Here is a 26,136-nt window from a genome sequence, read left to right on the forward strand (position 1 = left end):
TCTATTATGTCATTAACTGTAAAGCCTTTTCTGTTGTCCTGCATCATGAACGGTTCCATAAAGACAACTTTCATTTTTCCTTTCACTTCCTTCACTATTCGTCCCAAATTAATTTTGTTTTATCTGAAAACCGGCTCATATGGAAGCAAAATTGTGCGAGAGAAACATCACAGGTTAAATTATCTCTCGGATGTTTTCCTGTTAATTTGGTGTAAATTTCATTAGCAACACTCTGGAGACTGACCTTCACACTCCAGGTCTGGACCATCCCACTGACCCTGGGCAGAGCAGACTGATGTTCCATTTCCTTTCACGGGCACATAGCCAGCCAGGCACTGGTACTCCACCGTACTGCCGTAGGTCGTGTTCTCTGGTGGGTATCGCATTGTGTTCTGTAACAATGGGGGTGACCCACAGTCAACAGCTGAGGAAAGACAAATCAGATTTCCATACCAGCAGTAAAATATCAAAAGAAAATCTATATCTACCGGAGACCTCGCAGTCTCCGGTACAGAGTGATGTCGGGAAGCTCCAAAGTCGCAAGAGGTTCGACTAGCCCCGTCCCGGGGTCCGATCGCCCAGCGCGGGGAGCTGAGATCCCCCCCATGCAGGAGCTTGATTGCCCCGTCGCGGAGGGCCCGACCGTTGGCTACGGAAGCCAAGATCGACCCGTCAACGAAGGCTCGAGGCCCTCGACTGCGGGAGAACAAAGAAGGGAAGAGATTTAACTTTTTTTTCCGCCTTCCATCACATTGAGGTATGTGGAAGATTCGCTGTGGTGGATGTTTATGTTAAAATGTATTTTGTGTGTTTTGTTGCTTTTTATTGGTATGACTGTATGGCAAATCAAATTCCTTGCATGTTGCAAAACATATTTGGCTAATAAAGTATGATTATGATTATTGCCTATGAGACCTTTCTGTGCTCAACTTGGCTTCACATTGCGTACATTACAATAGTGACTGCACTTCAATATTAACATAGAACAGAGCTCAGTACAGTACAATAAGAAGCATTTCTGCCCACCATGTCTGCGCAAAAGATGTTGCCTGCTTGCACTAATCCCTTTAGCCTGCACCTGCTGCATATCCCTCCATCCACAGAATATTCACGCATCTATCAGAAACCCTCTTAAATGTAACAATCATATCTGCTTCTACCATCACCCCTAGCAGCGTGTACCTGGCACCTACCATTAAAAAAAACTTTGCACTTTATCTTAAATTTTACCCTCTGACCTTATAGCTATGCCCTCCAATATTTGACATTTCTACCCAGGGATAAAAGGTTCCGATTGCCTACCCTTTCTTTGCCTCTTATAATTTTATAAACTTCTACCACATGTCCCCTCAGCTTCCGACACTCCAGAAAGATAACAAGTTTGTCCAACCATTCATTATAGCTGAAACCTGCTAATGTAAGCAGCAGGTACACAAAATTGCTGGGGAAACTCAGCGGGTGCAGCAGCATCTATGGAGCGAAGGAAATAGGCGACGTTTCGGGCCGAAATCCTTCTTCAGACTGATGGGGGGTGGGGGGGGGGGGGGAAGAAGGAAGGAAAAGGGGAGGAGGAGGAGGAGCCCGAGGGCGGGCGGATGGGAGGGTGGGAGGAGACAGCTAGAGGGTTAAGGAAGGGGAGGAGACAGCAAGGGCTAGCAAAATTGGGAGAATTCAATGTTAATGCCATCCAGACGCAAGGTCCCCAGACGGAATATGAGGTGCTGTTCCTCCAATTTTCCCTGTTGCTCACTCTGGCAATGGAGGAGACCCAGGACAGAGAGGTCGGATTGGTTATGGGAGGGGGAGTTGAAGTGCTGAGCCACCGGGAGTTCAGGTAGGTTATTGCGGACTGAGCGGAGGTGTTCGGCGAAACGATCGCCCAACCTACGCATAGTCTCCCCGATGTAAATCAGCTGACATCTAGAGCAGCGGATGCAGTACATGAGGTTGGAGGAGATACAGGTGAACCTTTGTCGCACCTGGAACGACTGCTTGGGTCCTTGAATGGAGTCGAGGGGGGAGGTGAAGGGACAGGTGTTGCATTTCTTGCGGTTGCAACGGAAAGTGCCCGGGGAGGGGGTGGTGCGGGAGGGAAGCGAAGAATTGACGAGGGAGTTGCGGAGGGAGCGGTCTTTGCGGAAGACAGACATGGGGGAGATGGGAAGATGTGGCGAGTGGTGGGGTCACGTTGGAGGTGGCGGAAATGGCGGAGGATTATGTGTTGTATTTGCCGGCTGGTGGGGTGAAAGGTGAGGACCAGAGGGACTCTGCCCTTGTTGCGAGTGCGGGGATGGGGAGAGAGAGCAGTGTTACGGGGTATGGATGAGACCCTGGTGTGAGCCTCATCTATGGTGGCGGAGGGGAATCCACGTTCCCTGAAGAACGAGGACATTTCCAATGCCGTGGTATGGAATGTCTCATCCTGGGAACAGATGCGGCGTAGGCGGAGGAATTGGGAGTACGGGATGGAGTCTTTACAGGGGGCAGGGTGGGAAGACGTGTAGTCCAGATAGCCATGTGAGTCAGTGGGTTTGTAATGTATGTCGGTCAGGAGTCTGTCCCCTGCGATGGAGATGGTGAGGTCAAGGAATGGTAGGGAAGTGTTGGAAATCGTCCAGGTGTATTGGAGTGCCGGATGGAAGTTGGTGGTGAAGTGGATGAAGTCAGTCAGTTGTGTGTAGGTGCAGGAGTAGGCCCCAAAGCAGTCGTGAATGTAACGGAGGTAGAGGTCGGGGATGGGGCCCTGGTACGTCTCGAACAAGGATTGTTCAATGTACCCGACAAAGAGGCAGGCTTAGCTGGGGCCCAAGCGTGTGCCCATAGCTACGTCTTGTGTTTGGAGGAAATGGGAGGAGTCAAATGTAAAGTTGTTGAGGGTGAGGACCAACTCCGCTAAGCGGAGGAGAGTGTCAGTGGCTGGGTATAGGTTGCTTCTCTGGTCGAGGAAGAACCGGAGGGCTTTGAGGCCATCCTGGTGGGGGATGGAGGTGTAGAGTGACCGGACATCCATGGTGAAGATGAGGGGGTGAGGGCCCAGAGAGTGGAATGCGTGGAGGCGGCGGAGAGTGTCTGAGGTGTCTAGAACATAGGTGGGGAGGGATTTGACCAAGGGGGATAGGATGGAGTCAAGGTATGTGGAGATGAGTTCGGTGGGGCACGAACACGCAGAGACAATGGGTCTGCCGGGAGAGCCGGGTTTGTGGATTTTGGGGAGAAGGTAAAAACGGGCTGGGCGGGGCTGGGGAACGATGAGGTTGGAAGCTTGGTCGGGCAGGGCGTGGGAATTGATGAAGTCGGTGATGGTGCTAGAAATGGTGGCCTGGTGCTCGTCAGTGGGGTCATGGTCCAAGGGTAAGTAGGAGGAGGTGTCCGAGAGTTGGCGCGTGGCCTCAGCTTTGTAGAGATCGACGCGCCAGACTATCACGGCACCTCCCTTGTCGGCTGGTTTGATGACCCAATCTGGGTTTTTGCGGAGTGATTCAATGGCAGTGCGTTCAGAGGGGGAAAGATTAGAGTGAGACAGGGGAGTGGAGAAGTTGAGGCGGTTGACATCGCGGCGGCAGTTCTGGATAAAGAGTTCCAGAGCCGGGACTTTATGAGAGGGGTTCCACGAGGAGGGGGTGCGTTGGAGACGGGAAAAGGGGTCATCATTGGGGGGCGAGGACTCCTTCCCATGGAAGTGCGCTGTGAGGCGGAGACGACGGTAGAAGCGCTCCAAGTCATGGTGGGCGCGGAACTCATTGAGATGGGGACGGAGGGGGACAAAGGTAAGACCTCTGCTGAGGACAGACCGTTGGGTGGGGGAGAGGGGGAGGTCGGGGGGGATGGTGAACACCCGGCAGGGGTGGGAGTTGGGGCCAGAGGAAGGCAGGTGGGTGGACTGGGGACGGGGCGATGTGTGGGGGGGGGGGGGGTTGTGGGTGTTGGAGGAGTGGTGGGTGGTCAGGGGGTGGGGGGGAGAGAGGGCTGTAATGTGGGTGGGGAAGAGCGGGGGTGACATGGTTGGGGGGGGGATGGGGGAGGGTCAGTGGAGCAGCCACTGAGGTTGGCAAGGCTGGGCAGACGGGCGCTAGGACCCAGTGGAGTTAAGTCCAGGAGAGAGGGAGTAAGCAGCGTGGAGGCTCCAGGCCCAGTGTAGAGTCCAGGCTCCAGGTAAGGCGATGGCTGTGGGTTGCTGGAGGGGGGTGGAGTGGCGCGGGTCACCAGACGCGATGGTCGGAGTCCAGTGGTGGTTGAATCGGGGACTGCGGGCGATGCGTGGGTGTTCCCGGTGGGCGGAAGGTCGGCGGGTCTGCGGCGAGATGAATCGGGTTCGTTGCGGCGGCCATGTTGGGGGAGCCCCGGTTCGGCGGCGATGCCGGGTAGGTCGGGTCCGGCGGCGATGTCGGAGGAATCGACGAGGGGGAGAAAGTCCGAGTTACCGTAGAAGCTGCGAGGCTGGGCGTCATCGGTCGGCAGGTGAGGGTCGGCGGCGGCATCGATGTGGAGGTCGGTGAAGGCGGCATCCCGGTGAGTATGGAAGTCGCTCCTAGTGGCCAAGATGGCGTCGCGGGACTCGGGCAGGCGATGCGGGCCAGAGATGGGGCCCGGAGTCTGCGGGCGGTCGAGTCGCGGAGTGTAGGCGTCGGGAGCGGCCTGGAGTCGGGATAATTTAAAGTCCTTAGTGGAATTAAGGTAGGCCAGGAATTTTTTATTAAAGAGATGGATCTTCCGGCGGATGAAATGCAGCTGGGGTCCGTTGCAGATCTGGGTTAGTGAGGCCTGAAGTCCAGGGAGTGTCGATGTGAGGTCCTGTTGGTGCCGGCGCATCGCGACCAGGGTGGATCTCAGTGCCCGGTTGGAGAATTGCTGGGTATGCTGGTGGATAGCCAGTCGGTACCGATGGTCCGGTTGGGGTCCGAACTGGGAGGTAGGGAACTGGAGCTGGAAGCCATGGGGTATGAGATGGAGGCGCAGGCAGTCCCCGAGGAAGCAAATGTGGTTGTGGTATCGAGTCTGGGTAAGGATGTGGTCGTACAGTTGGAGGGCAGAGGGGATCACAGAGGGTGTGCAGTTAGAGAGGAGGTTGTGAAACTGTCTCCGGAGAGAGGAGAACTTCTTCAAAGTAGGCATACCTTGAGGAGATATCGCAGTGGAGTAGACAAAGTGTTCAAAAAGGAACTGCATCCTGGTCAAGCTCTTCTGCACTCTCTCCAAAGCCTGCTCATCCTTCATGTAACATATGCAGAACTGCAGATGTGATTCCAAAGATGACCTGAACAATGTTTTGTTAAGCTGCAATAGGTCTTCCTGACTCTTATACTCAGTGGCCCAATAAATGTAGCAAGCGTACCTTACTTCCTCTTTGCCACTTTATCTACTTGCGTTGTTACCTTGTGTTCCTACCTTCATTATTTTGCTATTGAGGGAGTGCAGCGTAGGTTTACAAGGTTAATTCCCGGGATGGCGGGACTGTCATATGCTGAGAGAATGGAGCAGCTGGGCTTGTACACTCTGGAGTTTAGAAGGATGAGAGGATATCTCATTGAAACATATAAGATTGTTAAGGGCTTGGACACGCTAGAGGCAGGAAACATGTTCCCGATGTTGGGGGAGTCCAGAACCAGGGGCCACAGTTTAAGAATAAGGAGTAAGCCATTTAGAACGGAGACAAGGAAACAGTTTTTCTCACAGAGAGTGGCGAGCCTGTGGAATTCTCTGCTTCAGAGGGCGGTGGAGGCAGGTTGTCTGGATGCTTTCAAGAGAGAACTAGATAGGGCTCTTAAAAATAGCGGAGTCAGGGGATATGGGGAGAAGGCAGGAATGGGGTACTGATTGGGGATGACCAGCCATGATCACATTGAATAGCGGTGCTGGCTCAAAGGGCCAAATGGCCAACTCCTGCACCTATTGTCTATTGTCTATTATGTCATTAACTGTAAAGCCTTTTCTGTTGTCCTGCATCATGAACGGTTCCATAAAGACAATTTTCATTCTTCCTTTCATTTCCTTCACTATTCGTCCCAAATTAATTTTGTTTTATCTGAAAACCGGCTCATATGGAAGCAAAATTGTGCGAGAGAAACATCACAGGTTAAATTATCTCTCGGATGTTTTCCTGTTAATTTGGTGTAAATTTCATTAGCAACACTCTGGAGACTGACCTTCACACTCCAGGTCTGGACCATCCCACTGACCCTGGGCAGAGCAGACTGATGTTCCATTTCCTTTCACGGGTACATAGCCAGCCAGGCACTGGTACTCCACCGTACTGCCGTAGGTCGTGTTCTCTGGTGGGTATCGCATTGTGTTCTGTAACCATGGGGGTGACCCACATTCAACAGCTGAGGAAAGACAAATCAGATTTCCATACCAGCAGTAAAATATCAAAAGAAAATCTATATCTACCGGAGACCTCGCAGTCTCCGGTACAGAGTGATGTCGGGAAGCTCCAAAGTCGCAAGAGGTTCGACTAGCCCCGTCCCGGGGTCCGATCGCCCAGCGCGGGGAGCTGAGATCCCCCCCATGCAGGAGCTTGATTGCCCCGTCGCGGAGGGCCCGACCGTTGGCTACGGAAGCCAAGATCGACCCGTCAACGAAGGCTCGAGGCCCTCGACTGCGGGAGAACAAAGAAGGGAAGAGATTTAACTTTTTTTTCCGTCTTCCATCACATTGAGGTATGTGGAAGATTCGCTGTGGTGGATGTTTATGTTAAAATGTATTTTGTGTGTTTTGTTGCTTTTTATTGGTATGACTGTATGGCAAATCAAATTCCTTGCATGTTGCAAAACATATTTGGCTAATAAAGTATGATTATGATTATTGCCTATGAGACCTTTCTGTGCTCAACTTGGCTTCACATTGCGTACATTACAATAGTGACTGCACTTCAATATTAACATAGAACAGAGCTCAGTACAGTACAATAAGAAGCATTTCTGCCCACCATGTCTGCGCAAAAGATGTTGCCTGCTTGCACTAATCCCTTTAGCCTGCACCTGTTGCATATCCCTCCATCCACAGAATATTCACGCATCTATCAGAAACCCTCTTAAATGTAACAATCATATCTGCTTCTACCATCACCCCTAGCAGCGTGTACCTGGCACCTACCATTAAAAAAAACTTTGCACTTTATCTTAAATTTTACCCTCTGACCTTATAGCTATGCCCTCCAATATTTGACATTTCTACCCAGGGATAAAAGGTTCCGATTGCCTACCCTTTCTTTGCCTCTTATAATTTTATAAACTTCTACCACATGTCCCCTCAGCTTCCGACACTCCAGAAAGATAACAAGTTTGTCCAACCATTCATTATAGCTGAAACCTGCTAATGTAAGCAGCATCCTGGTCAAGCTCTTCTGCACTCTCTCCAAAGCCTGCTCATCCTTCATGTAACATATGCAGAACTGCAGATGTGATTCCAAAGATGACCTGAACAACGTTTTGTTAAGCTGCAATAGGTCTTCCTGACTCTTATACTCAGTGGCCCAATAAATGTAGCAAGCGTACCTTACTTCCTCTTTGCCACTTTATCTACTTGCGTTGTTACCTTGTGTTCCTACCTTCATTATTTTGCTATTGAGGGAGTGCAGCGTAGGTTTACAAGGTTTATTCCCGGGATGGCGGGACTGTCATATGCTGAGAGAATGGAGCAGCTGGGCTTGTACACTCTGGAGTTTAGAAGGATGAGAGGATATCTCATTGAAACATATAAGATTGTTAAGGGCTTGGACACGCTAGAGGCAGGAAACATGTTCCCGATGTTGGGGGAGTCCAGAACCAGGGGCCACAGTTTAAGAATAAGGAGTAAGCCATTTAGAACGGAGCCAAGGAAACAGTTTTTCTCACAGAGAGTGGCGAGCCTGTGGAATTCTCTGCCTCAGAGGGCGGTGGAGGCAGGTTTTCTGGATGCTTTCAAGAGAGAACTAGATAGGGCTCTTAAAAATAGCGGAGTCAGGGGATATGGGGAGAAGGCAGGAATGGGGTACTGATTGGGGATGATCAGCCATGATCACATTGAATGGCGGTGCTGGCTCAAAGGGCCAAATGGCCAACTCCTGCACCTATTGTCTATTGTCTATTATGTCATTAACTGTAAAGCCTTTTCTGTTGTCCTGCATCATGAACGGTTCCATAAAGACAACTTTCATTTTTCCTTTCACTTCCTTCACTATTCGTCCCAAATTAATTTTGTTTTATCTGAAAACCGGCTCATATGGAAGCAAAATTGTGCGAGAGAAACATCACAGGTTAAATTATCTCTCGGATGTTTTCCTGTTAATTTGGTGTAAATTTCATTAGCAACACTCTGGAGACTGACCTTCACACTCCAGGTCTGGACCATCCCACTGACCCTGGGCAGAGCAGACTGATGTTCCATTTCCTTTCACGGGTACATAGCCAGCCAGGCACTGGTACTCCACCGTACTGCCGTAGGTCGTGTTCTCTGGTGGGTATCGCATTGTGTTCTGTAACCATGGGGGTGACCCACATTCAACAGCTGAGGAAAGACAAATCAGATTTCCATACCAGCAGTAAAATATCAAAAGAAAATCTATATCTACCGGAGACCTCGCAGTCTCCGGTACAGACTGATGTCGGGAAGCTCCAAAGTCGCAAGAGGTTCGACTAGCCCCGTCCCGGGGTCCGATCGCCCAGCGCGGGGAGCTGAGATCCCCCCCATGCAGGAGCTTGATTGCCCCGTCGCGGAGGGCCCGACCGTTGGCTACGGAAGCCAAGATCGTCCCGTCAACGAAGGCTCGAGGCCCTCGACTGCGGGAGAACAAAGAAGGGAAGAGATTTAACTTTTTTTTCCGCCTTCCATCACATTGAGGTATGTGGAAGATTCGCTGTGGTGGATGTTTATGTTAAAATGTATTTTGTGTGTTTTGTTGCTTTTTATTGGTATGACTGTATGGCAAATCAAATTCCTTGCATGTTGCAAAACATTTTTGGCTAATAAAGTATGATTATGATTATTGCCTATGAGACCTTTCTGTGCTCAACTTGGCTTCACATTGCGTACATTACAATAGTGACTGCACTTCAATATTAACATAGAACAGAGCTCAGTACAGTACAATAAGAAGCATTTCTGCCCACCATGTCTGCGCAAAAGATGTTGCCTGCTTGCACTAATCCCTTTAGCCTGCACCTGTTGCATATCCCTCCATCCACAGAATATTCACGCATCTATCAGAAACCCTCTTAAATGCAACAATCATATCTGCTTCTACCATCACCCCTAGCAGCGTGTACCTGGCACCTACCATTAAAAAAAACTTTGCACTTTATCTTAAATTTTACCCTCTGACCTTATAGCTATGCCCTCCAATATTTGACATTTCTACCCAGGGATAAAAGGTTCCGATTGCCTACCCTTTCTTTGCCTCTTATAATTTTATAAACTTCTACCACATGTCCCCTCAGCTTCCGACACTCCAGAAAGATAACAAGTTTGTCCAACCATTCATTATAGCTGAAACCTGCTAATGTAAGCAGCATCCTGGTCAAGCTCTTCTGCACTCTCTCCAAAGCCTGCTCATCCTTCATGCAACATATGCAGAACTGCAGATGTGATTCCAAAGATGACCTGAACAATGTTTTGTTAAGCTGCAATAGGTCTTCCTGACTCTTATACTCAGTGGCCCAATAAATGTAGCAAGCGTACCTTACTTCCTCTTTGCCACTTTATCTACTTGCGTTGTTACCTTGTGTTCCTACCTTCATTATTTTGCTATTGAGGGAGTGCAGCGTAGGTTTACAAGGTTAATTCCCGGGATGGCGGGACTGTCATATGCTGAGAGAATGGAGCAGCTGGGCTTGTACACTCTGGAGTTTAGAAGGATGAGAGGATATCTCATTGAAACATATAAGATTGTTAAGGGCTTGGACACGCTAGAGGCAGGAAACATGTTCCCGATGTTGGGGGAGTCCAGAACCAGGGGCCACAGTTTAAGAATAAGGAGTAAGCCATTTAGAACGGAGACAAGGAAACTGTTTTTCTCACAGAGAGTGGCGAGCCTGTGGAATTCTCTGCTTCAGAGGGCGGTGGAGGCAGGTTCTCTGGATGCTTTCAAGAGAGAACTAGATAGGGCTCTTAAAAATAGCAGAGTCAGGGGATATGGGGAGAAGGCAGGAACGGAGTACTGATTGGGGATGACCAGCCATGATCACATTGAATGGCGGTGCTGGCTCAAAAGGCCAAATGGCCAACTCCTGCACCTATTGTCTATTGTCTATTATGTCATTAACTGTAAAGCCTTTTCTGTTGTCCTGCATCATGAACGGTTCCATAAAGACAACTTTCATTCTTCCTTTCACTTCCTTCACTATTCGTCCCAAATTAATTTTGTTTTATCTGAAAACCGGCTCATATGTGTGAGATTCAAAAATCACAAATGCTCTTGAGACAAATTCAGACAAAGAAGTGTTTTTATTAATTTCATATTCTGCAGAATAGGTGCCTCTCCACTGATGTCCCCTAGAGGCACACCGAGGATCGGGATGTCTTCTATCTTTATACATTTCTTTTCACTATTTTCACACCCATTGAGCTTCTTCCAATCATAACATAAAACCCAGATTCCCACGAGAACGTCGTGGAACGTCCACCCAAACTTCTACTGAAGTATTTCTGTTGCTACTTTTTATCTAGAATTTCTCTCTGTTCTTTATATCGTTACTTTCTATTCTACTAGCAGTCTGGTTTCTGCTGACATCTTATTTCTTTCTAAGTTATATTTTTCTATCCCTAGTCTAAATCAACCATGTCTATTAACTCTTTCCTCACAATCCATCCTTTTCTTTTTGCTACGCACCCTTGATTTACACTATTTCCTCCTTTTCTAATGCTAGCAGCAGATTCTTCACCTCCCTATCCTCCTCTCGTTGGTCATACTGTGTTCTGAAGGCCATCATGGTGGCAGCACTGTTCTTTGTCAGGGCTGTTTCTATCAATCGCTGAGCCAATCCCCGTACGCAGGGAATGATACAACATCCGAACAAACACAGTAACCCCACCATGACTATCACTGATGTTAGGGCTGATGTAAAGATGTGCTTCCATTTCCCAAACCAGGAGTCTAGAAACCCAGTCCAGGAGGTGTCTACTCCAGAGTTCTCAGCCAATTCGATAGACAGAGAGGTGAGACCTGCTAGGGCTCTTGACACTGACCCATCCGGAGCAGTGTTGTTGGGGATGAATGTGCAACATTGTTCGCCAAACATTACACACACCCCTCCCTTCTCAGCCAGTAGCATGTTCAAGGCCATGCGATTTTGCCAGGCCATTTGGCTGGTAAGCTGTCAGTTGTTCCGCTAATCCTTCAACTGCATCTCGAGTGTAATTTATAAAGCGTTGTTGATTGTAGTACAGGTAGTTGATCCAGTCCACATTTTTATTAACTGTGGACCACCAGAAGAGTATGGACTCAAAGCCCGCAGCTATCTGATTTCTGGCTTTAAATTCATCGGGTACCCCTCTTGGCACCCCTATCGCATCTATATAGATGTGTGTGTCGAATGATCCTCTCACCTTTCTCTTTTGTCGTCGGCTTCCTTTATCGAGTTCTACAGCATGTTCTACTGCTATGGTGAAGGGCATCATCAGTTGTATGAGGGTACAGGTTCCCGTCCATGACCCTGGTAACCGGGGCCACAGGGTATTCTCCCCGCACCACCACCAGACATCGGCTCTACTGACTATCTGCTTTTTCAGCCAGGAGCTATTGAACAGTGGCCCCTGTTCCTCAGCCGTTATGTTATACGTCTTATTGCAGTTGAGCACCTCCCCCATGTCCTGTCCCTCTGGGTTATTTCTTGTATAGCACTCAAACCCCTCCTCCCCAAAAGGAATGGTAAATGGAGGAGGTCAAGGGTCTTCCCTTCGGCCCTTCGTATTGTTGTTGCTGGCCGGAAATAGGTAATGATAACTCTGGCATATCACATTCTTTGGTAAGAGGGGATTCGTGAATAGCTGTAGTATACATGTCATAGCCCTAGGTGTTCTATCCCAATTCAGTGGAAATGGTACTGGGACCAGCTGAGGCCTAGCTCTAGCGCAGGCGTAACAATTGGTTCGTTGCATACTTCTGGCTGTGTACATCATCCAGGCAAGCCAGGTGTTGGCTCCTTTTCCCCCTGTTGGTATTCCTTTCTTATATAACTGCCTTTTAATCCTGTTTCTCTTGCTACTATCATTATCTTCAGATCCTTCGACTCATTTTCCCTGATGACATTGCTGACTACTGGTGGTGCTGGTGTTGCCCCGGGATCCCTATTCTGACTGTCATCTATCTTGAACACCTCTCCCCTATCCTCGTATCTTCCCATCTCACTTTACTTCTATCTCAAACTTCAGACATGCGTCCTTCCCTGTTGTATCTGCACATATCCAATACCTACCACTTCCCTGTATTTGGACACTCTGTATGCTCACATATACGCGTCCTGGCAATTTCTCGTTCGGGTTTTGATATACTCTCCACCTATCAGTTTGATACGTGGTCCGATGCCACCCATATTTTGATGAAGTAAACACCGCGTGCCAATCTTTACAGGGATGGGTGCATACATACATTCTATAGCCGCACCACCATTTTCCTTTACATACATTAAATGGGATGGTGGTGGACCTTCTATTCTGTGGTATTGTGATTTTTATGCATGTTACATTACTTACAAGTTGGGTAACCACCCAACACACGACCCACCAACACGAAATCTTCATTTTTCCTGCGGGTTCTTGGTAAATGTTAAAGTCAATGGTTCTTCTCCTTTGCGCACAGTCCACGGGCTGATATCGTCTGGTGGGGCCTCCACAGGACCCTTAACTCGACTTGCGTGAGTCTACCCTTTCTCTTTTGTTCGTACTGCTGTCTCCGTGATTAGTAATACCAAGTAGGGTCCAGTCCACTTAGCTTGCAGCTTTTCTTCTTTCCACGTTTTTATTAATACCCAGTCTCCAGCCTTGACTGAGTGAATCGGAAAGTCCAGTGGTGGGCTCTGGGCCAGCAATGCTTTAATTTTTAGTTCTGGGTTCCATGCACTGGAATTACTCGATTGATTTTTCGCGATTTCCGACTACTCCCACTTCTTTGTCGAGTCTCTGTGTGGTCCGGATACTACTGCTTAAACAGCTGACGGCAAGCAAGGAGTCTGAGACAGTTGAACTCAGCAGGGTGCACCTTCCCTTCGTCCGTCTACTCCCGTCAGCTGTCCAGAGTATTGGATCTCGGAAACGAGCCCCCAAGTTGTGAGATTCAAAATCACAAATGCTCTTGAGACAAATTCAGGCAAAGAAGTGTTTTTATTAAGTTCATATTCTGCAGAATAGGTGCCTCTCCTCTGATGTCCCCTAGAGGCACACCGAGCATCGGGATGTCTTCTATCTTTATACATTTCTTTTCACTATTTTCACACCCATTGAGCTTCTTCCAATCATAACATAAAACCCAGATTCCCACGAGAACGTCGTGGAACGTCCACCCAAACTTCTACTGAAGTATTTCTGTTGCTACTTTTTATCTAGAATTTCTCTCTGTTCTTTATATCGTTACTTTCTATTCTACTAGCAGTCTGGCTTCTGCTGACATCTTATTTCTTTCTAAGTTATATTTTTCTATCCCTAGTCTAAATCAACCATGTCTATTAACTCTTTCCTCACAATATGGAAGCAAAATTGTGCGAGAGAAACATCACAGGTTAAAATATCTCAATTAGCAACACTCTGGAGACTGACCTTCGCACTCCAGGTCTGGACCATCCCACTGACCCTGGGCAGAGCAGACTGATGTTCCATTTCCTTTCACGGGCACATAGCCAGCCAGGCACTGGTACTCCACCGTACTGCCGTAGGTCGTGTTCTCTGGTGGGTATCGCATTGTGTTCTGTAACCATGGGGGTGACCCACAGTCAACAGCTGAGGAAAGACAAATCAGATTTCCATACCAGCAGTAAAATATCAAAAGAAAATCTATATTTGTGAAGAAAAAAATATTTAATCGAAGATCACATTGCTCCCAAGACATGTTAAATTATCGCGTAATAAAGGAACGCTAGGATGCATTTCCTTCCCTTCATGAAACACATTCCTGATGCAGCATTGAGGATGTGCTGAACTGTCAGAGCTTCGTCATTCTGTTGGGACATAAAACTAGGGTCCTCTGCCCTACTAGAAGTATATAAAAGGATTTCAGAGTGGTGTTTCAAAGAAGAGTAAGAAATTCCACCCATCACCCTGGCATTTTCACCCAGTATTTCATCAATATTACGAGGGGAAATCGCTTGCACATTGCGACGTTCTTGTCTGTGACACTTTCCTCTGCGCAACTTGGCTTCACATTGCAATAGTTTCTACACTTCAATATTAATAAAGAACACTCAGTATAGCAGTTACAGTCCCTTAGGCCCACAATGCCTGTGTCGAACATGTTGCCTGCTTGCACAGATCCCTTCTGCCTGCACCTGCTCCATACCCCTCCTTCCCCAACATGCTCATGTACCCATCTGAAAGCTTAAATCTCAAAATCGTACCACGCACCCACCACTCTAAAAAACATCCCCTATAAACTAAAATATTACCCTCTGACCTTATTGCCCTCCAATATTTGACACTTCTACTCTGGGGAAAAAGCTTCTGATTGCCAATTCTTTCTATGCCTCTTTATAACTTTATAAGAACTTCCTACGCAAGCTGCCAAACTTGTCGTGGGGTACCAATGCATCCACACTGCGGTCAACTGCTCTTGCGCTGTGCTACTCTGCTGCAGAGCATGCTTGTCCTGTATGAGAGAGATCATCTCATGCAAAGAAAGTTGATGCCGCCCTTAATGACAGCTGCAGATTCAGCACTGGCTTCCGGGTTTTATAGTCCCTCCCCCCTGCCGCCAGCGGGGGCAGCAGAGAGAATGGCGATTTTTTTTTTAAACATGAATATCTCTCTGATTTTTCATCGATGGGAAAAATCCTCCTGTCCCGGATGGCGCAGATGGGCTCTGAGCGAGGTGGCCAAAAATGACGGCCGTAGGTGGCGGCATTCTCTCTGAAATCGCAGCACAGTGGGCCAAAAGCGGTTAAGATCAGACTTTTAGTAATATAGATAGTGCAGATAACAATTAATAATATAGTCTTTTGCAGTTCAGAGCTCAGAGCTTATTCATTGTGTTTAATAGCCTGATGGCTGTAGGGAAGTAGCTGTTCCTGAACCTGGACGTTACAGTCTTCAGGCTCCTGTACCTTCTTCCTGATGGCAACGGTGAGATGAGTGTGTGGCCAGGATGGTGTGGGTCCTTGATGATTTTGGCTGCCTTTTTGAGGCAGCGACTACGATAGATCCCTTTGACGGTGGGGAGGTCAAAGCCGGTGATGGACTGGGCAGTGGTCACAACTTTTTGTAGTCTTTTTCGCTCCTGAACATTTCAAATTGCCGAATCAGGCCAGCCAGAATGCTCTCTACCGTGCACCTATAGAAGTTTAGGAGAATCCTTTTCGACTTGCCGAATCTCCGTAATCTTCTCAGGAAGTAGAGTCGCTAATGTGCCTTCTTTGCAATTGCATCGGTGTGCTGGGTCCAGGAAAGATCTTCTGATATATGCATGCCCAGGAATTTGAAGTTATTGACCCTTTCCACCATCGTCCCGTTGATGTAAACAGGATTGTGGGTCCTCATCCTTCCCCTACCAAAGTCCACAATCAGTTCCTTGGTCTTACTGATGTTGAGAGCCAGGTTGTTGTGCTGGCACCATTTGGTCAGTCGGTCGATCTCACTTCTATACTCTGACTCGTCCCCATCTGTGATTTGTCCAACAACAGTGGTGTAGGCGGCAAACTTGATGATGGAGTTCGCACTATGACCGGCTACGCAGTCATGAGTATAGAGTGAGTACAGCAGGGGGCTGAGCACGCAGCCTTGAGGTACTCCCGTAGTAATTGTTACTGAGGATGAAGTGGTTCCTCCAATTCGAACAGACTGTGGTCTGTGGATGAGGAAGTCGAGGATCCAATTGCAGAGGGATGTGCAGGAGCTCAGTTCCATGAGCTTGGTAATCAGCGATGGTATTAAACGCCGAGCTGTAGTCCATAAACAACAGCCTGACATAGGTGTTTTTATTGTCCAAGTGGTCCAATGTGGAATGGAGAGCCAGTGAAATTGCATCCTCCGTTGACCTGTTGTGGCGATATGCGAACTGTAGTTGGTCGAGGTTCTTGTCGAGTAAAGGGCCTGTCCCACTTTAACAACCTTTTTTACTCGTGGACATTTTTCATCAGGCTAGAAAAACGCCCCGACCTACTTGATGCCACGAGTACATAGGACTAGCATCATGACCTACCCACGACCTCCTACGACCTCATGATGACCAAGCTGCGAGTATGAGTCAAGGGTAAACTCGGCAGAGTTCGTGAATTAGGTCGTGAAAGTGGGACAGGCTCTGTAGGAGTTGATGTGCACCATAACCAACCTCTCAAAGCACTTCATCACCACAGACGTTAGTGCAACTGGTCCATAGTCATTGAGTCACGTCACCTTACTCTTCTTGGGCACCGGTATTATTGATGCTCTCTTAAAGCAGGTGGGAACCTCAGACCTCAGAAGTGAGAGGTTGAAAATGTCCGCAAAAACTCCCGCCAGTTGGTCTGCAGATGTCTTGAGACTCGACCGGGTATTCCATCAGGTCCAGGTGCTTTCTGAGGGTTCAGCCCCTGAAGGATCTTCTGATGCCGGCCTCTGTGACTGTAATACCATCAGGGCGAAAGGGGCTCGGGAAGGCACATCACTGTTCTCCCTATCGAACCCTGCATAGAATGCATTGAGCTCATCAGGGAGTGATGCTTCACTGTCGTTTGAGCCGCCTCCTGATTTCGCCTTGTAGGAGGTGATGGCATTCAAGCCGTGCCACAGTTGCCGAACATCCGTCTCATCCTCCAGTTTGGAGCAGAAGTCCCTTTTGGCCTTTTTGATGGCCTTACCAAGGTCGTATCTGGACCGCTAGTAGGACATCGCCAGACCTGAATGCCCGGGATCTGGTCTTCAGAAGAATGCGGATCTCATGGTTCATCCAAGGCTTCTGGTTAGGAAACACTTGGAAGGTTTTTGTTGGAATGCAGTCCTCCACACATTTCCTTATGAAGTCTGGCGTATTCATTCAGGTCTGTTGCCGAGTCCTTGAACATTGCCCCATCTACAGACTCCAAGCAGTCCTGGAGTTGTTCCTCTGCCTCCCCCGACCAGCTCTGTACAGTCCTCACCTCTGGGGGTGATTTCTTCAGTTGCTGCCTGTATGCAGGAAGATGCAGCACCGCTGAATGGTCGGATTTTCCGAAGTGAGGGCGAGGGATAGAGCGAAAGCCGTCTTTGATGGTCGTGTAGCAGTGGTCGAGGGTGTTTGGTCCTCTGGTGTTGCAGGAGACATGTTGGTGGAAGTTAGGGAGCGATTTCTTCAGGTTGGCTTTGTTGTTGTCCCCGGCTATGATGGTAAACGCCTCGGGGTAGGCTGTCTGGTGCTTGTTGACCATGGCGTGCAGCTGCCAGACGGACGTCTGCCTGGGGCGGGATGTTGGCCGTGGTCAGGATAATGGAGGTGAATTCCCTTGGTAGGTATAAGGGGCGGCACTTCATCGCCAGGTGTGGAGAGCAGGAGTTTGATAGGACTGCCACGTCTGAGCACCACAAAGAGTTGACCATGAGGCAGACGCCCCCTCCTCTCCCTTTCCCAGATGCCTGCGTTCGGTCCATACGGTGGATGGAGAAACCTTCAGGCTGGACGGCTGAGTTTGGGGAGCTGGGGGTGAGCCATGTCTCTGTGAAACAGAACACAGAGCATTCCCTCAGCTCCCTTTGGTAAAGCAGCCTTGGCCTGAAGTCCTCCACTTTGTGTTCTAGTGACTGTACTTTGGCCAGTTGGATGGTAGGGAGAGGGGGCCGAAGTCGCCTGCGTTTCAGTCTTACTTGTAGTCTTGCCCGACAACAACGTTTCCGTACTCCATGAAGCCCTCCTCGGTGTTTACAGGTATAGTACTTATGAGTCTCCACGAGGTCGGGGATTCCCCTGCAATCGGAAATTCCCTTACAGTCGGCACCTCGAGCTCCTGCCCAACGACCTTGAGTCTGGACTCCATGAAGGCCCTCCCGGTGTTTACAGGTGCAGAACTTACTGTACCTGCGCTCCTCCGCAGGGTTGGGGATTCCCCTCCGATCGGGGATGCCCTTACAGTCGCTACCTTCGGGAGATCTCAGTAGCGCTAATGCATTTAAATGCGTCAGCAGCTCGCTACTTACATCATTGATTTCTGCAGATTCTTTAATACAGGTGAGCTCAGAAATACTATATTCTGTTGTCCCGCTGGCAAAATGTTGCCGCAGGTAGGTGTCATCTTAGGTCAATAGGTCTATGGTTTACCAGACAAGCCTTGTGGGAAAAGGAAGGCAGTGAAAGCCACCCGCACGTAAATATGCCAATCCCTACCAAGGAATAGCTACCACCTGATCACATGTGTGACTGGAAGACCTGGAAGTCCCTCAATCAGCTTCATACAGGGATGGGCCGATGCAAGACCAATATGAGCAAATGAGGCCATGCAGATGCGGCAGACACAGAGTGTGAATGTGTAACATCTGTACAATCCATGCAACACCTACTAAGATGCCCATTTGTTGGTGAACAATGCTGCCTGGAAGATCTAGCAGTGGCAAACGAGAAGGCTGTCCACTGTGCAAGAGCCTGGCCGAACATTTGAAACATAGATGATGCACACGAAAGAAGAAGACTTTATAAACTTCTCTCAGAAGTCCCCCCTGTCTGACACTCCAGAAAATACAATCCAAGTGTATCTAACTATTAATTATAGCTAAAACCTGGTAATCTAGGCAACATCCAAGTAAAATTCTACTGCACTCTCTCCATAGCATTCTCATCCTTCACGTAATGGGGTGACCAGAACTTCATACATTATTCCAAAGATGGCCTGACCAAAGTTCTACAAAAACTTCTTTTACTCAAAAGCATAGTCAATGCAGCAATTGTACGAAACTCCCTCTTTCCCACTTTATCTACTTGCATTGCTACCTTCATAATGTCATTACGAGGATTTTCAATTGTCGTACATTATGAAAGGTACCACAAAGACAACTTTCATTCTTTCTTTCCCCAAATGTCTGCCTTCATTGTTCGTCCAAATTAATTTTGTTTTATTTGAAAACTGGCTCATGTGGAAGCAAATTAATTGAGAGAAAAATCACAGATCAGAATGTCACTGGAATGCTTGACTGTTAATTTAGTGTAAACGTCATTAGCAACATTCTGGAGAACTGACCTTCGCACTCCAGGTCTGGCCCTTCCCACTGACCCTGGGCAGAGCAGACTGATGTTCCATTTCCTTTCACGGGCACATAGCCAACGAGACACTGGTACTCCGCTGTATTGCCGTAGGTCGTGTTCTTTGGTGGGTATCGCACTGTGTTCTGTAACACTGGGGGTGAGCCGCAGTCAACAGCTGAGGAGGCACAAATCACATTTCCATACTGGATAAACTTCAAAAGAAAATCTACATTTCTGGTGATTTTTATGTACTGATGTTCGTGTTGCTCCCCGTGAAATTATTGTACGATAAAGGAACGCAGTGATATATTTTCCTTCCCCTCCATGGCACACACTCCTGATGCTGCACTGAGCTTGTGCTGAACTGTCAGAGCCAACCTTATTGTGGGACATGAAACTCGGGTTCTCTGCCCTATTAGAAATATACTAGACTGGGAGGCCTGATCCCCCAACGCAACCCGATCCCCCAACGCAATATTCCACCACTCACCCATAGCCCCTAACTGCTCATTTCCCCTCATACCTGAAGGTGGGGGGTGTATGTGGGCAGGGAGGGGGGATGTGGGCAGGGGGGCTTGTGGGAGGGAGGGGTGTGTGGGGGGGGGGGGGGGGGGGGGGGGGAGGGGTGTGTAGGCGGAAGGGAGTTGTGGGGGGGTAGGGGTGTGTTGGCGGGGGGAGAAGGAGCTCGGAGAAAAGAAGGGGGAAGAGCCATGGTGGAGAGGGGGGCATGACGGGAGAGGAGCCAGTGAGGGGGGCCAGAGGGGTAGTGGCTGGAATTGGCAGTGCGATAGGGACTCACAGCGGGTGCTGGTCACTGGTCGTTCTCCTCCGCCTGGATCAGAGTCTCCGCTTTCCATTTGGCGACATCGGCAACATCTCCGACTGCGGGCTGAGCTGGGTCCCCGACTCTGAGCTGGGCTGGGTCTCCCATGCTGGGCTGGGCTGGATCTGGTCTCTGATGCTGGGCTGCTGCTTGGGGCTGGGCGGCTGCTTGGGGCTGGGCGGCTGCTTGGGGCTGGGCTGCTGCTTGGGGCTGGGCTGCGGCTTGGGGCTGGGCTGCTGCTTGGGGCTGGGCTGCTGCTTGGGGCTGGGCTGCTGCTTGGGGCGGGGCTGCTGCTTGGGGCGGGGCTGCTTCGGGTCCCTCCGAAAATCCGGTTGGAAACCTCCGCCGGCTACCCTCAGCTCCCGGGGAGTGACAGGGGAAGAGACTAATCCGTGCGCCACTGACTGGCAGGAGAAGAGATCGATCTGCGCACACGCGCGTTTTTTTTAAATGTTTATACTTCGCTAACTTTTACAACATTCAACCGAACAGAACGAAACTTGGTGCAATCGCAGCATGGGAGAACGATGAGTGAACTGGCGGAAAATTATAGCGCTATTGCGAACCGTTTTTGCGCAAATAGAAAGACCGCCAAACCGGAAGATAACAAGATCAATTTTAGTTATGTATAGATAAACATATTTCAAAGTAATAATTCAAAGAAGAGTAAGACCTTTTCCTGTTGCATTCTCACTCAGTATTTCTCTCACTATTATGAGAAGAAATACTGCCTATTATCTGTAATCATTTATTATTTAATTACTAATAATTATGACAATAAAAATAATAATTATTATGATTGGCCTCATCAGCGACAACGATGAGTCGGCCTATAGGGAGGAGGTCCAGCTCCTAGCAGCATGGAGCGCTGACAACAACCTGGCCCTTAACTCCAAGAAGACCAAGGAGCTCATTGTAGACTTCAGGAAGTCTAGGGGCGGCACGCACACCCCCATCCACATTAACGGGACGGAGGTGGAACGTGTTTCCAGCTTCAGGTTCCTGGGGGTCAACATCTCCGATGACCTCTCTTGGACCCACAATACTTCAACTCTGGTCAAGAAGGCTCACCAGTCTCTTCTTCCTGAGGAGACTGAAGAAGGTCCATCTGTCTCACCATCGAGAGCATCCTTACCAACTTTCCTTTCACAGTATGGTATGGCAACTGCTCTGTCTCCGACCGGAAAGCACTGCAGAGGGTGGTGAAAACTGCCCAATGCATCACCGGTTCCTCGCTCCCCTCCATTGAGTCTGTCCAAAGCAAGCGTTGTCTGCGAAGGGCGCGCAGCATCGTCAAGGACTGCTCTCACCCCAACCATAGACTGTTTACCCTCCTACCATCTGGGAGGCGCTACAGGTCTCTCCGTTGACGGACCAGCAGGTCCAGGAACAGCTTTTTCCCTGCGGCTGTTACATTACTCAACAATGTACCTCGGTGATTGCCAGTTTATCTACTTGCGTTGCTACCTTCATGATGTCATTAACTGTAAAGCATTTTCTGTTGTCCTGCATCATAAATGATTCCATAAAGACAACTTTCATTCTTCCTTTCACTTCCTTGATTATTCTTCGCAAATTAATTTTGTTTTATCCGAAAACTAACTCATGTGGAAGCAAAGTAATTTTGAACTTTGCAGGTTTGAACATTTCTGGGACGTTTGCCTGTTAATTTAGTGTAAATGTCATTAGCAACACTCTTGAGGACTGACCTTCACACTCCAGGTCTGGCCCTTCCCACTGACCCTGGGCAGAGCAGACTGGTGTTCTATTTCCTTTCACGGGCACATAGCCAGCCAGACACTGGTACTCCACCATACTGCCGTAGGTCGTGTTATCTGGTGAGTATCGCATTGCGTTTTGTAACTCTGGGGGTGACCCACAGTCAACAGCTGAGGAGGCACAAATCACATTTTCACACAGGTGGTAAAACTTCACAAGAAAATCTAAATTTCTAGATACTTTTTTTCCCTGCATAAGTTGCTCTCAAGACGCATTAAATTATTGCACTGTATAGCAACACATGGATGCATTTTCCCTCCCCTGATGATATACACTTGTGATGCAGCATTGAGTGTGTGCTGAATGGGGAGAGCCATAGCCTTTGGTGGGACAAGAATCTATGCTTCGCCTTTTAGAAATATGTAAACAGATTTCAGAGCAGTATTATAAAGAAGAGTCAGACATTTCCCCCTTGCATTCTTACCCAGTATCCCTCCATCAATATTACGAGAAGGAACTGCTTGCACATTGAGTCGCTATTCTGCATCTCTGGTGAGAAAGAATAGGTGACCTTTTGGGTCGAGATCCTTCTTCAGTCTAAAGAAGGGTCTCGACCTGAAACGTTCTCTCCAGAGATGTTGCCTGTCCCGCTGAGTTACTCCAGCTTTTTGTGTCTATCTTCAGTCTTTATCTGTTTTCTTTCATTCTTCTATACGAATAAATTTAATTTTATCCCACTGTTGGCTTAGGTGGAAGCAAAATTAATTGAGAGAAAAATTACGGTTTGGAATATCGCTGAGTCGTTTGCTCGTTAGTTCAGTACAAATTTCATTAGCAACACTCTGGAGGACTGACCTTCACACTCCAGGTCTGGCCCTTTCCACTGACCCTGGGCAGAGCAGACTGATGTTCCATTTCCTTTCACGGGCACATAGCCAGTCAGACACTGGTACTCCACCGTACTGCCGTATGTTGTGTTCTTTGGTGGGTATCGCACTGTGTTCTGTAACTCTGGGGGTGGTCCACAGTCAACAGCTGTGGAAAGACAAATCTCAAAAGATTACTGGGATTAACGAATACCTGCTTCCACTAAAATTACGACACTACTCGCAATGAACTGGTCAGACTTGGCTTGTACCAAATGGAATTTAGTGGAGTAGGCGAGTATTTGATTGAGGGTGAAAGGTTATGAGGGTGAGATGCGTTAAGGTTACAGTCAGATCACCCATTTCCTGTTGACTGCTGTGTTCAAAAGGGAACTGCAGATGCTGGAATATCGAAGGTACACAAAATTGCTGGGGAAACTCAGCGGGTGCAGCAGCATCTATGGAGCGAAGGAAATAGGCGACGTTTCGGGCCGAAACCCTTCTTCAGACTCCTGTTGACTCCTTGTTGGATTGAACCAAAGGAAGCAGCATTCACTCATTTTACAGGGAAAGGCGTTTTATGACAAAGCTACATCCTTGAAGACTGTACATTTTCCAAGTACATTTATGACCTTGATATTTGAGCTCAGCATCTCTGTCTAGTGTCCCTTTCAGGCTGATGGGGTAACATCAAAATGACTGTGCTCCAGTTACATAATGTAGCATAGTTTTTTCTGTCACTTCCCATGAGAGTTCTGTCATTCCACATTTAAATAACACGTTGTGGAGTGGATGTTACCTGTGCATGGTTTTAACATGGGGTGGCCATCACACACTAACTAGAAGACAGGCTTCACAATGCTGGTATTTGAACCAGTGTCAAAAGGGTCGAACTGGAGACCAGAATTTTCCTGCACGGAAATTAATGTTCACACACAACTGCACTCGGGGCAGACCCAAACGCGCACACAGAGACACGCACAAACACACGGACCAAACACACACAAGTGCACATACATACACACACACTGAGCCTACACACACCATACATATCCAGCACACACGCATACAGCATGTGCACGCACACCATTCACATCAAGCGTACACACACACCAACTACACACACATAAAAACACACCAAGCACATACACACAAAGCTTACACATATACACACACACTTGCACACCCACATAAACACAACGTGCACACAAACACACACCAAACAAACACACACACCAAGCATAAATATATATACACACACACACACATATAAATGCACACATTTGGGCTCAAACGCACATGGTCATCCCCAAAACCCATCCCGTATGTTCCAACCCCAATCGTCCCAGCCCCTGAATCTCACTGGTATGTTGCACTCGCACCCCCTCTGACCTCCCACACAGCCCCTGTGAGAACACCTACTTGCCCAGATCCCCAGACATGCTTCAATCCCCCTGCTGGCCCCAGCCGTGCATCGGCCTGTTCCAGGCTGCAAACCTGCAGATACACTCCTGGACCTTAGACACGATGTTACTGCCGATGGTTCAGGGGCATTGTGTCCAGCTCTGGCAGGAGCAGGAGTGTGGCTCAGCTCTGCTGTCATCTGGGTGACTCAGCCTTTTCTCTAGGGAGCTGGAGTTCATTTCATTCATTCCAACAATGGTGACACTCTCACAAAATCATTCCTTTTTGTGAAAATGTACATTTCTTATATTCCAACAGTCCACACACTTTACAGTTACCTCTCTCTGTACAGAGCTGCGAGGTTGTGAGAACATCCACTGTGAACTGTGAACATCCACACCTTTCTATCCAAATTGGCCTGTCTTCAGTGCTCCTCCCTAAGAGAGGCACTGATATGGGATGCTTTTATGCAGAAGCTTGTCTCAAGCAAGAGAAATATTAGTCAGGAGAAGGATCAGAGTTTGGATGTTATTCACCTGTTATTTTAGTTTCAAGACCATTGAAAACTTTGTGTAAGACTGACCTTCACATTCAAGGTTTGTTCCTACCCACTGACCCTGGGCAGAGCAGAGTAATGAGCCGTCCCCTCTGACGTGCACGTAGCCAGCCAGACACTGGTACCTCACCGTCCTGCCATAGGTCAAGTTCTCCGGTAGGTTTCTTACCGCGTTCCGTAATTCTGGGGGTAAGCTGCAGTTGACAGCTAAGAACACACAAAATCAGTTACATAAAATAATTTCAATTCACAAAAATTTTAAATTAAACACTAATTTTACTGTGCCTTTCACTGCTTATGTCTTCTTCCCTACTGTTTTCATACTAATGAACAGTACTCCCATACGCTAGGGTGTTGTCCTGATCTTCCAACCTACCTCATTGTAGACTATGCAATTTTTCCTCTGTAATTGTAACACTATAAAGCACATGACACGTAATAAACCAATACCTATTATAACATAAGGTACACAAAAAAACTGGAGAAACTCAGCGGGTGCAGCAGCATCTATGGAGCGAAGGAAAAAGGCAAAGTTTCGGGTCGAAACCCTTCTTCAGACCATTCAAGTATATTTTCATCATCACCATCATTATGAATGGTCAGTTGTTTCAACGGCTGCAAATGAGACTCCAGCACGGTACGTTTCTTACCGCGTTCCGTAATTCTGGGGGTAAGCTGCAGTTGACAGCTAAGAACACAGCTATTTATATTTAATAATTACCATTTTATAATTTTAGTCAGGGCAGGCATGTGCCGTCAGGATAGGCAAGGTAGGCAGTGCCTACCCTGACTAAAATTATAAAATGGTAATTATTAAATATAAATAGTAAAGGCACGGGTGAATTATCTTAGGTAGGCATAATTCTCTCGTGCCTTTCATCCGCAGTACATGTAATACGTGAAAGTATATGCAGCTCATGTGCCATCGACGCTGCTTCAAGCCTTCAATAACAAGGGGAGCTGAAGGCAGCTGAAATTCTGCTTTTGCACCGTGGACTGCATGCACGTTCTGCGCAGCAACATACTGCGCATGCGAGCGGCAGGAGAGAGATGTTCAGATGTAGAGCACTGCCAGAGGTGAGCGGGCCAGCAGAAGGCGCCGAGATCCCGGCGGCCGCTCGCAGCCACCCGAGCTATTTCCCTCCCCGGCCACAATGCGGTGGCTCCACGCCAGTAATGCCGTGGCAGTGGTGAGTGAGTTGCTGGCATGATCCCCGACCCCCTCCTTCTCAATGCTCCTGCCCGTGCTGATCCGGGTCAGACTCCCCACACTCTGTGAAAGGAACTCTCCTCCCAATTGGTCCCTTGAACTAGTATTGTCATTCAATAAGATCACAACTGATTCAACTAGTCCCGGTGTGCTCCCGTTTTTCCCACCATCTCTCCACCTGCGGTCACCCTCCACCCCCCACCCATTCAGTCATTCAGAATGGAGGAGATCTGGAAACCTTGGGCAAATTGAATTGAT

At 48.4% G+C, this 26,136-nt stretch overlaps 1 protein-coding gene across 1 annotated transcript in view; it reads right to left on the reverse strand.

The window, feature by feature from the left end:
* The window catches only part of LOC116971567 (sushi, von Willebrand factor type A, EGF and pentraxin domain-containing protein 1-like), a 127,625-nt gene that overhangs the window by 83,161 nt on the left and 18,328 nt on the right, over window positions 1-26,136 (reverse strand). The window contains exons 6-14 of the mRNA XM_033018802.1: window positions 24,696-24,875; window positions 22,698-22,877; window positions 21,833-22,012; window positions 19,296-19,475; window positions 18,138-18,281; window positions 13,726-13,905; window positions 8,305-8,484; window positions 6,144-6,323; window positions 245-424 (exon numbers count right to left, since the gene is read on the reverse strand). Of these exons, the coding sequence (XP_032874693.1) occupies window positions 245-424; window positions 6,144-6,323; window positions 8,305-8,484; window positions 13,726-13,905; window positions 18,138-18,281; window positions 19,296-19,475; window positions 21,833-22,012; window positions 22,698-22,877; window positions 24,696-24,875 (1,584 nt within the window). The remainder of the gene's footprint in view (window positions 1-244; window positions 425-6,143; window positions 6,324-8,304; window positions 8,485-13,725; window positions 13,906-18,137; window positions 18,282-19,295; window positions 19,476-21,832; window positions 22,013-22,697; window positions 22,878-24,695; window positions 24,876-26,136) is intronic.

This window comes from Amblyraja radiata, chromosome 3 (genome assembly GCF_010909765.2).
Source record: "Amblyraja radiata isolate CabotCenter1 chromosome 3, sAmbRad1.1.pri, whole genome shotgun sequence".
In the NCBI taxonomy this organism is placed as follows: domain Eukaryota; kingdom Metazoa; phylum Chordata; class Chondrichthyes; order Rajiformes; family Rajidae; genus Amblyraja; species Amblyraja radiata.